At 45.5% G+C, this 14,099-nt stretch overlaps 1 protein-coding gene across 7 annotated transcripts in view; it reads right to left on the bottom strand.

Moving 5' to 3' along the window:
* FHOD3 (formin homology 2 domain containing 3) overlaps positions 1-14,099 on the bottom strand; it is a 1,375,152-nt gene that overhangs the window by 67,610 nt on the left and 1,293,443 nt on the right. For all 7 annotated transcript variants that reach the window (XM_086965361.1, XM_086965359.1, XM_086965360.1 and 4 more), the window contains one exon: positions 9,377-9,569. In XM_086965361.1, coding sequence (XP_086821487.1) covers positions 9,377-9,569 — 193 coding nt within the window. The remainder of the gene's footprint in view (positions 1-9,376; positions 9,570-14,099) is intronic.

Below are 14,099 nucleotides of genomic sequence, written 5' to 3'. Positions count from 1 at the left end.
CAAAAATGTCTGGAGCCCAACGGGAACGATCCAGACCCGACCGCGGAAAAAAGAATCTGAAGATGGCGCCCAGGGATGGGAGCTTCCGCAGGAAGCATGCCGACGTCACCGGAAATACACCCAAGGAAGGGTGACGCCGACGCCCACCTGGGCCACAAAAAAAAAAAAAAAGAGAGAAAAGACTACGAATCCGGACCCAACCACAAGACCGCGGAATTATTTGTATCGTAATTCCATATCTGCAAATAAATATCTCTTTTGCCAGTCTATCTTCAATCTGGCTCATACCTCTGCGTTAGACCTCTTTTCCTCTGTCTGATCCTTTCTTCCTTAACTTCTTAGGCTCAGCTTCACCCTATTGTATCTCTTTTCTCTCTACTTCTATAATCTTAGGCTCTCCCCATCCATTAGGACCTCAATCTTAAGTAATATGCAGTGCACTGGGTCAATGCCAACTTATGTTGCATTTCAGTAGCCAAGCTATTTAGTGGGCTAAGGGAAAAATAGACTGGAGTGCCTTGGTACATTTAGAGCACATTGGGAAGTTGTGTAGGAGTGTATGTTTTGAGTGAGTTCCTATGCATTTCTGTGTACAGTGCATCCCAGAAGAGAGGCAGATTTATCAATCTTTCATGCAGCTCAACACTGCAAGCCAACTTTCAAGAGGGAATCTGGCTGCACTTCCCTCCCACAGCAGCACCAAGCACCCATCTTGATTGGTCTGGTGCTTTGTTCCCTGTAACAGAGCCAGACTGTCTCACTATGCATACAGTGCCGGGATCTGCAATAGAGAACACCATAATGTCTTTGTGAGGACAGCATGGTTCCTCCTCGAGTCATCTTGAGGTTCCCACATGGGTGTGGACCGGAGCACAAAATATATGCCGCTTTTGAATGGTCTACATTATGCACCTCCCAGTGTGCCAGCCAGCCTAATGCTCTCAAATGGGAACGTGCAATGGGCCAAAGGTGTTTCAGTGGTTCACACTGACCTGCGTATGCATTCTGGCAGGCATGTTGGCAGTTGCTGCAGGGCCCTGGTCAACACAGTGAAGCAGGACCCTTACCTGTTTGAAAGTTTAATTTAAATGTCCTTTAGTGAAAGAATACAGGTGCGAGATCCAGCATCTGGCACCGCCTGGTGGTTGTTAGCTGCCTGCCATTAATATGTAGGGCAGCCTTGCTGTGAAATCTATAAATAAATGCGTCACAGGGCCTATGGAATAACGACCCCTATGCCCGCCCCTTCTGAGGGCCTGCATTCTGAATGTAGAGGTGATAAGCAGTGCCTGTAGATCAGGCACATTGAGCATCTAATGTCAAAGTGAGTGAACTGCACTAGTGAGTACTCTTTCCTGAGGTGCCGCAGCGACACATATTAGCTCACAAAATGTGTGTCCCTTACTTTTGCATCTGACGTGAAGTATGTTGAAACTTGAGTATATTCTACAGCGCTAAAAATATAAAGTCATCAGATAACATTTTAGTGTGTCAATATTCATGTGTCACAAAAAGTTCACAAGTTACAATTAAAACGGTTAGCTCAATCATACTAAAAAAAAAAATTCCTATACAGAGCTATGAGTGCATAAACTCAATGTAAAGAAGGCTGCTGGATGTCTAAAGAATATTTTTTGAGGGAACTAACTTGACTAGATTAAAGGTCACAAAGCTGAAGTGTTTTAAGAACAGTGCTCACTTTAAATTAATATGGATTTTTACTGCTGTGCGTCTAGGGCAGGCTTCTCGTAAATATTCACAATTTTATAGCAGGTAAAGCAGATGCATTTTATATTGTCTTTTCCTATTAAAAGGCTTCATGTGTTGAGAACATATGGCTGAGTTACTAGAAACTACAATAAAATATTTACCGGAAAACACACGGGGAAGTGGGGGGGGGGGGGGCAGAGAAGATAGAACAATAAATGGATTTATTCAATGCACAACACCCGGAAGCCTCTGTGAAGAAATACTTAGCACTGGCGTGCAAATCATGTAGCGAGTCCATACAAGACAAAGCTAAACTCGTGCCCCTTGGTGTTTAATTGAGCAGTCTTTACCCGTGGCCAGAAGTGATTTTGGTGGCATTTCTCAATTTAAAAAAATTTACTATTTTAAAAATATTTTCCTATTTTATTCACCCACTCGTATAGTTCCAGTCTCGTGTCCACTAGAGTCTCCTCCATTTTGTTTCACCACATTGCGCCGAGGTTATGAAAAGCCTCCCACAGAGGATGCCAGACAGGCAGGTCTGGGATGGGTTTATTTACCCATCGGTGGGCTGCAGAGATCAGGGGTGGAGGGGCGGGAGGGGGGATTGTGAGGGTAAATAAAAACATTTATTGAACGTACCTTGCAGCGTCCTCCTTACCACTCCTCCTGGTTGCCCCTCATCTCCTACCTCCCGCAGGAAAAGGAAGCAGCCTGGAAGCAGCCAGGCTCCCCTGAGCCAATTACAATCCTGCAATGCAGCGTAGTTACTGGTCTGGGCACCGTGGCTCAGCACTCAGAAGGGGCATGGGGGCCTGGGCATGTTCTTCACCCATGCTGGAATGCAGCCTGGGTGGAGACGAGGTAAAGTGTGCATGACTGTTACGGTCGGCCCAAGAGGGCCAGGTGCCAAACAGTCACTGCACACTTGGGAGTTGGGGCAAACCACTCCTCGGCTGCTCCGTCAGCCCTGCCTCGCAAAGCTGCCTCGCAAAAAGAAAAAAAATGATAATAACTGAGTTATTATATTTGTATTTCTTTTTTATACTGCTGAAAATAAATAGTGGGGCGACGATCCTGTGCCCTAGCGGAGGAGCCGCCACTGTTTACCACGACAGAACACTTTCAGTACCCTTGGCCGCAGCACACCACAGTGCAGGAAAACAACATCTGGAGTTGCAACAGAAGCCCCTTCATTAATGTGTCAGAAAAATCATCTATCGTGCGAGACAGAGGAAGGATGACAGGTCCCAATTTGTAGCCGTGAGGATGGACAGCGTTAACCAAACCGCATGTGACAGAAAATAAGATTCCATATGAGGCAATTTGTGTTTGCCAACAAAGTACGGATAAATGTATCGGCAGGCACAGACAAAACAGAAGCAAGAGGTGAGGACTAAATATAGACGGCGGCGACGACTTGTTTTTGCAGGAAATGGAGTTAGATTTCACAGGGATATTATTTAAAATATGCCTGCCATATTTTCAAAGTGAATACATTTTAGCTATCTTTTTATCCTATATCAGTTCTCTGAGTCTTTTTTTATGTAAGGGGAAGAATTCCAGGAGGGAGAATCTGGTCTCTGTTTACACCCCGATCCACCCACGGTAAATGAAATCTGCCTAATCCCCCTTGCATTTGTAAATGCAATGATGCACATGAAACATTCCGCTAAGCAAATACTCTGTCTCCTCACCATCCCAACAGAGGAGGGCCAACGCCTGACACCCGGGGGCCCAAATCTATGGTAAAGAAGCAATCAGTTGTATAGCGGAGGGACTTCACTTGAACACCACTGATTGCTTTTGGTTCAAGCAATAGTTTCCCCTTTCTGAACCCCATCTTTCGAACTGATAAAGGGCTTCGACAGCAGACCAAGATTGCTTTAATGGGGAGGTCTTGCAAACTCCTTCTTCGATAACTCTTGCCCGCAGGTCAGTCTGCCCACCCTCCAACATACGGGAGGGATGTCTGCTTCTGCTGGAGAGGGGGCGGATAGACTAGATTTGACTACATCAGTTTGCAGGGAATAACCAGAAGCTTACTGTCTGAGGATTCCGGCCACCATAAATCAGCAATTCCAATGATGTGGTTATTAATCTCGCACCAGAAGCTACTCCTTATGTCGTGGTACTTGGTAGTCTCTCTGTGCTTAATTCAAGTACACCGCAAAATGTCAGTCAACTGAAGAATAAGGTGACTCATTGGTTGGGCTTACACTCACTCTGCCTGGGGAGTCCAAGCAGATGGACTCATAGATATCATGGGTATCATGGGTGTCACCAACTCCTAGCTAGACTGCAGTGGTTCGATACTAGTAAGGAGTATGTCAAGTAATTTACTGGAAGTCAGATTGAAATTCAAAATCCTAGGCACCGCATATGACTGTTCTATCAACCTGAGCTATAAATACCATAAATTAACAATCCAGAAAGTTACAAAGCAACAGTATTAAGACCTCTAACAGTTCTCACGGAGTGTGACCCTGGAATGATATAAGGTCTGCACTAAGCATGATAGTGATGACTCACAACAGTTCTTTCCTGTTGTGAAAGTGGAATTGGCTCTTTGTGTATTTACCTCTGATGTGGGGGTTTATATTACTCTTGCCTTGTCAGATTTCAAGCAGGCTTGAGTATGTGGATATGGCTGCATGCATATGTAAAGAAAGGGAGAGGGACATAGATATTTCCATATCTATCTTACAGTAGCAATAACGTTTCCTTATGTGACTTTAGTATTTCCCTTTGTTTTATTTTTGTACCCCATTAGGCAAGCCTTATAGTGTGGACAGATTAAGGATTCGTCACTATGTGAAAGTTGACTCGTGGTATCTGGCCCAATAGAGTTGATTTGTTTCTTCTTCTCTGTTTCTTCTTGGTTTTTGTTTTTCTTGTTATGTTGTTATACACTGTAGCTGTATGTGGAAAGCGCCGGGACACTCTTTTAGAGTAGCCGAGCGCTATATAAACACATTTTAACATAACATAACATAACATAACATAACATAACATAACTTTGATTAAGTTCAAGTGAGTTATTAAGAAATGTTTCAGCCCCGTCAGACAGTGATCACTGGACAGGTAAGAGCACATGTTTGTTTCTGTGTATCCAATCATTTATCTTTTCGTTTAAGGGAATAAGGATCAGATATATCAATGTCTAGGATAAAAGCATATTCATGCATTGTGCATCAGAGAAGACTTTGCCCTGCTGCTACCCTTTTCAGAATATCAATGAATTGTTAGAACTTGCAAATGGAGCTTTATATAACAAGCATTAATCCCTTCGATGCGGGTGACAAAGCCAGCTCGTCATGGGCGTTACCTGCGCTGCGCGCATGACGAGCTGGCTTTGCCACGTTACCCGCGATTTTCAAATTTCAGCGTGCAGCGGGAAAACCCGCTAGCGCGCATGCGGTTAACAAAGCCAATAGGTCTTGCCTGTGTTAGTGCTACTGACTTTGGCAATATGTTTTAGACATTATGTACACCAGTGTGGCTGATGTTCAGCATGGCTAAATGTTAGTGGTGAGGAATGGGTGGGGGTAAATTGCAATGGGGTAGAATGGAGCAGAGTGCAGTGGGATAGTAGTCGCGCTTAACAAACCCATGATTGATTGATTGACTGGGATAAGTTGCGGTGGAGTGGGGAGGATTGTGGTGAAGTGGGGTAGATTGGAGTAGAGTGGGCTAGATTGTGGTAGACTGGAGTTGGGTAGTTGCGGTGGAGTGGGGAGGATTGTAGTGAAGTGGGGTAGATTGGACTGGGGTGGGGTAGATTTGAGTGGAGAGGAGTTGAATAGATTGCAGTGGAATCTAGAGTGGATAGAGTGGAGTGGGGTAAATTGGAATGGAGTGGGATAAATTGGACTGGAGTGGAGTAGAGTGGAGTAAAGTTGGATACATTGGAGTGGAGTGGGTTGTATTGGGGTACATTGGAGTATGGTGGATTGGGACAGATTGGAGGGGAGTGGGGTAGATTGGAGCAGAATGGGATAGATTTGATTGGAATGTGGTAGATTAGGGTGTAGTGGGGTAGATTTGAATGGCCTTGGGTTGATTGGGTTACACTGAGTGGGATGGGGTAGACTGGAGTGAAGTAGACTGGGTTTGAGAGGAGTGGGGCAGGTTGCAATGCAGTGGGGTAGATTGGATTGTAGTAGAGTGGACTGGTGTAGAGTGGAATGGCTTAGATTGGTTAGAGTGGAGTAGAATGAAGTGGGGTATACTGGAGTAGATTGTAGCAAAGTGGAGTGGGGTGGGGTAGACTGGGGTAGAGTGGAGTGGGATAGACTGGAGAGAAGTGGGGTAGATTGGAGTGGCGCAGAGTGGAGTGGGGCAATTGGTATGGAGTAGACAGGTGTGGCGTGATGTGTTGTTGAGTAAGTGGTGTAGATTGGAGTGGTGTGGAGTCAAATGGTGTGGTGTGCCATAGAGTGGAAGAGCATAGAGTGGAGACGTGTAGTATGGAGTATGTATGATCTCGTAGCACACTGCCATTACATATAACACATTTCCAATTAAAATGCCCATTACATTTGAACAGAAATACAGTTTTACTGTACACAAACAATAATGTGTGCAATCATCACCTAGTGTATTGATGTGTTTTGGTTGTATTCAAATATTTGTTTCCACCACTCTTCAGAATAACAAAAAATGTGCTTCATTTGTACTAATTCTGATATATTCTGTAACACCAGCAGAGTTTGTTTTGTGTGCTAGAAAAAATAATCCTACACCCTCTCCTCTTACATGGATACTCAGCAGGATTGTCACATGCATTCTCTCAGTTTGAAGTCAGAGAAAGAAAACACCGGGCTCCCTCAGAAGAGAGAGCTTGACATTTGACTTCTGTCTTTAAATACACAGCAAATGTGACAAGATAAAAACAAGATTTTAAGGCCTGTTTACAGAAAGCGAGTTTGTGAAAGAATACAGTAAACAAGATTTCGTCAACAAGAGGGGAGAACTCAAAATAGACATCCTAAAGCAAATAATGCCAGTAAGTAGAAAACCAGAAAATGTTAATTACAAACCACAAAGCCAATGATAAGCAATGGGCCTAATGTATTCCTAGGTCAGTTTTTGAATGACCCCAAGACATCTTTAGCAAATCAGACACCTGCCTTGTCTTGTAGGCTACTACCTAACAAAACAAAATGACCACTGACGATTACTGGGTCACTCCAGTGAATAAGGTCACAGTCCAGATACTAATGCGGAGGAGCAGAGTGCAAAAAGGAATTAGGAAGCTAATGTTGTTGCAAAGCTATCTTTGGCTATCATCTGCTCAGAGGCCATAAAGAAGTGATTTCTTGTAGGCCACTTTTAATTTGCAAATGTCTGGCGAAGCAAAATATTTCAGTGCAACAATACATAGTGTTGTTGAACTGATCCCTCAGCACCTGTGAGGCATGGTGACATTTCTTTTCATTGTAACTCCTTTTCCTCTAAGTGACTGGAGACATAGTTAAGACCACTATGCACTATGTTCTTCTTGTATAGTCTCAGATGCAAACGTGTTGCATTCGTAGCAAACAGGCTATGAAAATTCGTAGGCAAGCCTCCTCTTTACTTCTGGACCAATATTTTGAATGCCACACTTTCCTTTTAAAACCGTCCTACACACTGAAACTTTACAATGACGGTTCATGAAACGCCACATACTTTAAATCTAAGATTTTTTGTTGAAAAAGTTCTTAATTTTTTACTTGGGAAGATAATAATGAAGATTCATCAGCAATGTGCTTAATTATGTTGGGAACTGTAACCTATGCCGACATCTTCAAGATATGCAAGAATGATGCTCTGAGTAAAACTGATGACATGAGGAGCAACATTTGATAACATCTAAAGTTATTGGTTCTTCTCAAATTCAGCACAGACTTGACTAAAATTCAAAAACTTACTGAAGTTCAACTGTATAATATCTGAATTGGCAAAGGGCAGATTACGATCTTGGCAGACGGGTTACTCCGTCAAAGCGGTGAGATATATCCCGGCAGCCGAAATATAAATGCCATTATATCCTATGGGATTTATATTTCGGCAGATAAGATATCACTGTTGTAAGGGAGTAAGTGGTCCGCCAAAATCGTAATCAGGCCCAAAATGTTTACTTTTCCTGGTGCCTCATAGATCAATTTCAGCTAGGTCTTACTCCAAATCTCTTGAGAATATTTAATAATACATACAATTAGTTATATTAAATGCAGCAGTCTCTGGATTTTTTTTTTAATAGGGTGACAACCTCACTCCATGTCACGTTTTACACTGTCTCAAGTCCTGAACTGCATACCTACAAATGATTGCTTTCAGCTATGTTATTCTGATTAGTTCAAAACACGTAAAACATGACTACAACTCCAGTGGCGGCTCATCCACAATGGTAGAGGAGCTTCGCTCCACTGGCTCAGCTCACAGCTGAAAAATAAAACAATATTGTTATATTTTTCAGCTTCTTGCTGAGCGAGCGTATGCGGGGATGGGCAGGGCTGGGCCATGGGAAGGGGAGTAGGAGTGGTAGATGTGCACTGCTAACTGTGTTTGTCTGTTAGGCTGGCAGTCTTAATGTGGCCAAACAGACATGAACAGTTAGGTTTTCTAACCCAGATCTATTACACAGCCAGGTTGGAGAAACAGCACAGACTCCCTGTGCCTGAGCGAGCATTAAACAAGCCCGCTCTGGCCAATCCCTGCGCTGCTCTCATGCAGCATGAGAGCAGCATGGGGATTGCACAGGGAGTCTCTGATGCTGTCCTAGGGGCTGCTGGGAACAGTAAGCAAAGGGGTTCTGAGACGTGAGGTGTCAGAAGCAACATCAGGTACGTTTTATTTTTATTTCTATTAGCCCCCCCCCTGCGAGCTCACCCGCCTCACCACTGTTTATATACGCTGGCCGCCATTGTACAACTCTCAGAATACATTCGTTTATCACATGAAAGTCTAGAACTGGAAACAGCGTCTGTAATGCCCTGGAGGAAGGTGGTAATTAGGCAAAGGAAAAAGTTTCATTATGTGAAGGATATCATGCTTACTTTAATTCATTTCATCCTAAATTACGTCCTACATGTTATATTAAAGTCCTGAAATTAAAGTATTATGCCACTGCATACGATTATGCACCATTCATGGCTGAAATGTAGTGTACACTTACAGGAATAAAGCAAATGACCAGAAAGTGAGCACCTGATGTGAGTGGTGCTTGTGTTTTTTGCACTATTTGTTGAGCATGAAGCCCATGAAGCTAAAATATGGCACCAGACACTGGCTGTGCATTCTGCAGAATTATTTGTAATTTCACATAAATTTGCTGAACATTTGCGTAACTAATCAAAAGCAAATTATGCAAATTTCGAACCCCCATAGTGGTAACCCTAGATCGAAAACATCTTGAGCCCATTATGTAAAAGGACAGCAAAGCACAAGTGCAGTTAACAAATGGTTACCACCGATGAAGCACCAATATCCATCGAAGTAGAAGTGGAACCCGTGCATGAGCACCTCATTTTGGTGTCCCTCGTAAGGCAGATACATCACCTTTACATGGCAGTTCCTTATCATGTTTAGCTTGCACTGCGAGTTATCCATACAAATAAGCCATCCCCCTTTCATGGCCTGGAAAGCCCAAGCAAGGAGTCGAACGTTGAATTAGACTTACGTCTGTGATCATCTTCCCTCGAGTCTTGTTTCTTTCCCTGTGATTGGCTCGTTTCTGCTTTTGCTGTAGCACGCGCTCTCTGGTGGTGCGGTACTCCAGGGCAAACTCGCTGATGATTTTGCAGAACTTATGAATGTTCACCTCGCGGATCATGTAAGGAGAGTGACCCATAAATAGTAGAAAGGAGTGGAACCTGAAACAGAGTAAAGCAGTGAATCTACTCCATTCCCTCAATGTCAATTGAAAACAAGATAGGATTTCAGTTAAGGCGTTCAGTCATAACAAATGTGGCCTGTTCCTTTATCGCCATCATTCTTCAAGTTCAAACGTTTTTCACAGATGTCTTAAATAGTGCTGATTGGATTAATTAGGCAGGCCTGGTGGGTGGAATTAAAGGCAGTGCTGTGACATCTTTGCCCAGCCCATTCCTACATGTTGATGAGGGTAGATATGATCAAAAATGAGCTTGTTTTACTTTGAACTGGAGTGGATTGCACTTAAAAAGAATTCCTGCTCTGTTTACAAGAACATTTCTGTCTGGTCTCCGGGTTATGTTCCAGATACAAATCCGCTTGTGTTCATCTGGTATGCAAGGGAGCGTTTGCAACCCAGACACCGAAAACAAATGTGCCAACTTTCGAATCAATTAAAGATAAAAGGATCACTGCAGTAATGCGCAGATTGGCAAGCCATAGGTTAACTGGTAGAGGAAAATGATCTGCATCCACACTTTAACAAAGAGAGTTTGGGAAAATAATCCGTTTTACAAAAGCGGTTCTCCGTCTTATTCTCTTTTGAATAGGTTGTGCCAGTGGAAATATGAACCGAAACCCACATGTGCTTGCTTCGTAGCAGCACTTTAACAGAGATGATAGAGCTTGAACCAGTGCAGGTGGTTGCAGGTGGAGGGCACTGGCACACTTCCCATCTCCAGTGTATGACCCAGAGCAAGAGGGAGAAAGGCAGAAAGGAAAGAAACAAGGAAGTGAAACAATAACAAGTGGAGAAAGGGACCCTGGAAGTGTGAGATAACGGTAGAGTAAGTGGGGAGTGCCAGAAGAAATAGGCATGAGATGGAACTGAGGCTAAGCGGTCAGCTGCACCAACGGCTTGCTGCTAAAACAAACAAGCACCGTAAAACCAACAGACCTGGCACTGGCTGCCAGTTTTTGGCTTTCTTTATGCTTTTCTTTTGTCTCGTCATGGTTTTTGCAAAAGATTATTGTTAAGGATGCTGCCGACATCGACTTAACCCCTTCACTGCGGCGGCTATTCCGCCGCAGTGCTAAGGGGGGAGGGCGGCAGAGCGGCGGGCGCATGCTGGTGATAGAACCGCTCCGTCACCAGCGTCGGTTGCGCTGTGCTCATGACGGAGCGGTTCCGTCACGGCCCCGCCCGCTCAATAGAATGCGCCGCGCAGGCGCAAAATCAGCGCCACGCAGGCGCGACGGCAGGGCCATGACGGAACCGCTCCGTCATCAGCACAGCAACACCGCAGCTGATGACGGAGCGGTTCCGTCATCAGCAGGGGAGGGGTTAAAGCAAAAATAGGTTTTTGGTCTCAAAAAGTATACATCACCCTTGTAGTTCCTGGCCCTTAAGGAAATTACTTTGTATGTGGATGTACGTCTTATGAAAGGACAGAAAACCGCCACTCACATGCCATCAATGGCTGAAGTGGGCTGATCCACTGTCCCATACTGTATGATGCTGCAGGTGGAAGAAAAGTATGAATTACATAATAAACTCAAGGATGAAGAGGGATGGCTGAATGCCAGTATATTATACATATCATTTTAGTCAAAAGGAAATGCCTAGGCTAAACCCACACCTAACTAGATGGCCTGTGTCCATTTAAAAAAAAGCAAATTAAGCACTCGAATGCATGCCGTTTGACTCAGTCATCCCAACTTATTGGTCAGACCATCACCAAATCATATTCCACATGTACACAGACATGAAAAGTTCAAGAGATCAAATCATAACACTAGATGAGAGAAACTAGAAACATGAACAGAAATGCGCTGATTTCTTTACGCCTTTAAAGAAAATGGGGTAGCCCACAAGGTATGGACCTGGGTATACTACGATATAAATAAACAGTGGTCCTAGACCTATTGATCACAATAATTGACCCAATCAATCTTCGTCCAATCATTTAAACATTCCAGAGCACTTCAGCCGAATCTGCTCCAATTTTAATTAATAGTCTTAAGTGAAAGAACACAACCAGTCACTACAACCCAAGACAGAGATGCAATGTATTTAATTCATTGTCTCATATTTTGAATTCGTTTTATACAATAATGAGCTATTTCAATAAGTAAAAACCAACAGATAGGTTGCCCAAATGGAGCGTGCAAAGGAGAGTGATCAGAGTGTTAAGTGAATAAAGAAAAGAAAGGAAATTCACAGCAATAAATATCACAAATTCACATTATTTATCAATCAATAAAGGTGTTCTAATTTTACCGTATTGAGTACCTGGCCAAACAGAAATTACTATAAAACCATTACAATCAAGATTTTACAGGGACATTTATGTCCTCAGTGAGCACTGTATCAGATCAAAATTATGGTCCAAGGTGAGGAAAGGGGGGGGCGTCAAAGTTTCGACTCGACTTAGGGCCAACCGGTCATTTGAACCTGGGGCATGCGAGTCTTCATCAGGACAAGGAGATGGGCAACCAAGGGGTGTCGATGACCCTACAGGAATGTAATATTAAAGGGAAGGTATTACCCAATGGTAGTGGCAATAATGATTCGAACCGGGCCCGAGCTTGCAGGAGCCCGCGCTCGCCATCGGCGGCGGGCTGAGTGGGCCACTGAGGTACTGATGACGCAGAGGACGGCTGCCCTGGGTGCGTTCACCTAGGAGCACAGGAGAGGAGCAGCAGGGTCCTTGCTGGGCCTGTGGTCGACTGGGAGTGCGGGCCATGGCCCCCAACTGCGCCGAACAAGGGCACACAACGGACTACTCTGGAGCCCGCTAGCAGGCTGGAGGACATCGGCGGGGAGCTTGAGGGGCCACAGATCGGACTGCAGGTACGCGGAGTGGAAGTCGTCTGCCCCGGGCGCTGCCATTACTCTGGGTGCCCCGCCATTTTGAATGCCCCCAGCCTCAGTGACAGTTTGCAACAAGGCAGCGGTTGTGGGGTCGTGAAGGCGCAGTGAGTCCTTTTGAGTGGCCTCTCGGGTGTATTCTGGGCCGGATTGCCAGCGGGGTCGCCCAGTCGTGCCTCCTGGGGAGAACCAGAGGTGCGTGGACGCTGCCGGTGCGGTGGCCTGGTCGGAGGTGAGGCTGCGTACACCCAACTAATTCCATCATATAGACCCGGAGGAGGGACCTGGGCGGCGGGCGCCGCTTATCAGCCGCATCACACGTGGTAGCTGTGTCGAGAGAAACCGGGCCTGGCGACAACCACAGTGCAACATGGGACGCAGTGATAGATCGCAGCCTAAACTGTCCTTCGAGCAAAAGCGCTCGAAATCCCAGGACGCATTGGGAGCGGCGAAGGACTCTACGCATGCAACTCCCCCGGATGAATCCAGCTAGGACATTAAAAGCTTGCTCATTGCAATGGAGAAGGGCTTGCAGACTAGTATGGCGTCATTGGGCTCCAAGATAGATGCGCTCACCTATAGGATGGACAGGATGGCAGAGCGCCTCGATAAACATGCTGAAAGACTAGACATGTCCAAAAGAAGAATCACGAGGTGGAAGTGGCACACACAGAGCTGGACTCGGGGCAGCGTCAACTAGGTAAATTGATGTAAACTCTTCAAGACAAGACCGAGGATCTGGAAGCCCGCTCACGGAGATGTAACCTACGCATTACGGGACTGCCAGAGACAACTGCTACGGGGAACATGGAACTGTTCATAGAGAAGCTCCTGGTCACCTTATTGGGGGAAGGTGTCTTCTCTTCGATGTTCGTAGTGGAGCGAACGCACCGCTCGCTGAGGCCCCGACCGCGGCCGGGAGCTCCCCCACGCCCCATTATTGCGAAATTATTAAATTACAGAGACAGAGATGCAGCTCTGCGCTTGGCGCGCGAGAAGAAGTCGCTGCACTATGAGGGGTCGGAGATTTCACTGTATCCGGACTTCACCGCCAGGGTCCAGGAGCCCAGGAAGCACTTCGTCCCGCACAAGCGAAAGCTGCGAGAACTAGGCCTGGACTACGCCATGCTGTACCCGGCCCGAATGAGAGTTAATCGACAGGGGAAATCAAACTTGTTCACTGATCCGAAAGCACTGCAGCAGGCCCTTAAGGAATGGTCGAAAGCTCTCCGCAGAGAGTCAGCCTCTGCAACACCAGAGGAAGAACCGGATGGACACCTGGACGAACAGGACTGAGCCCTGCTGCTATGCGGCATATGCGGGAGCGAGTGGTAAGATGTAAAACGAGTCTGAGATTAGTTTTGCCAGTGGGAATGTGACCACAATGTTGCGCTGTACTAGCTGGGGGCTGGCAGGTACTGGACGTTGTTTGCTCGTGCGGCCCTGCAAAGTGGGGGGACGGGGTTTGGCTACCCTGCACCTCTAAAGAAACTATGGCAAAGAGATGATACACCTATAGGGCCACACACGATTAGATGAACTGGGCCCTGATCCAATATTGCTTGGGGCTGATGCTACATATATGCATATTTACGCAGAACAGTTGGAGGAACCACGGGTTCGCAACGGTGCACAAATGATTGCACTATATAGGCGGGGT

Source organism: Lissotriton vulgaris, chromosome 4_1 (assembly GCF_964263255.1).
Source record: "Lissotriton vulgaris chromosome 4_1, aLisVul1.2, whole genome shotgun sequence".
Lineage (NCBI taxonomy): Eukaryota > Metazoa > Chordata > Amphibia > Caudata > Salamandridae > Lissotriton > Lissotriton vulgaris.
Note: the sequence above shows the minus strand (reverse complement) of the source record. Positions and strands in the feature narration are given on the sequence as shown.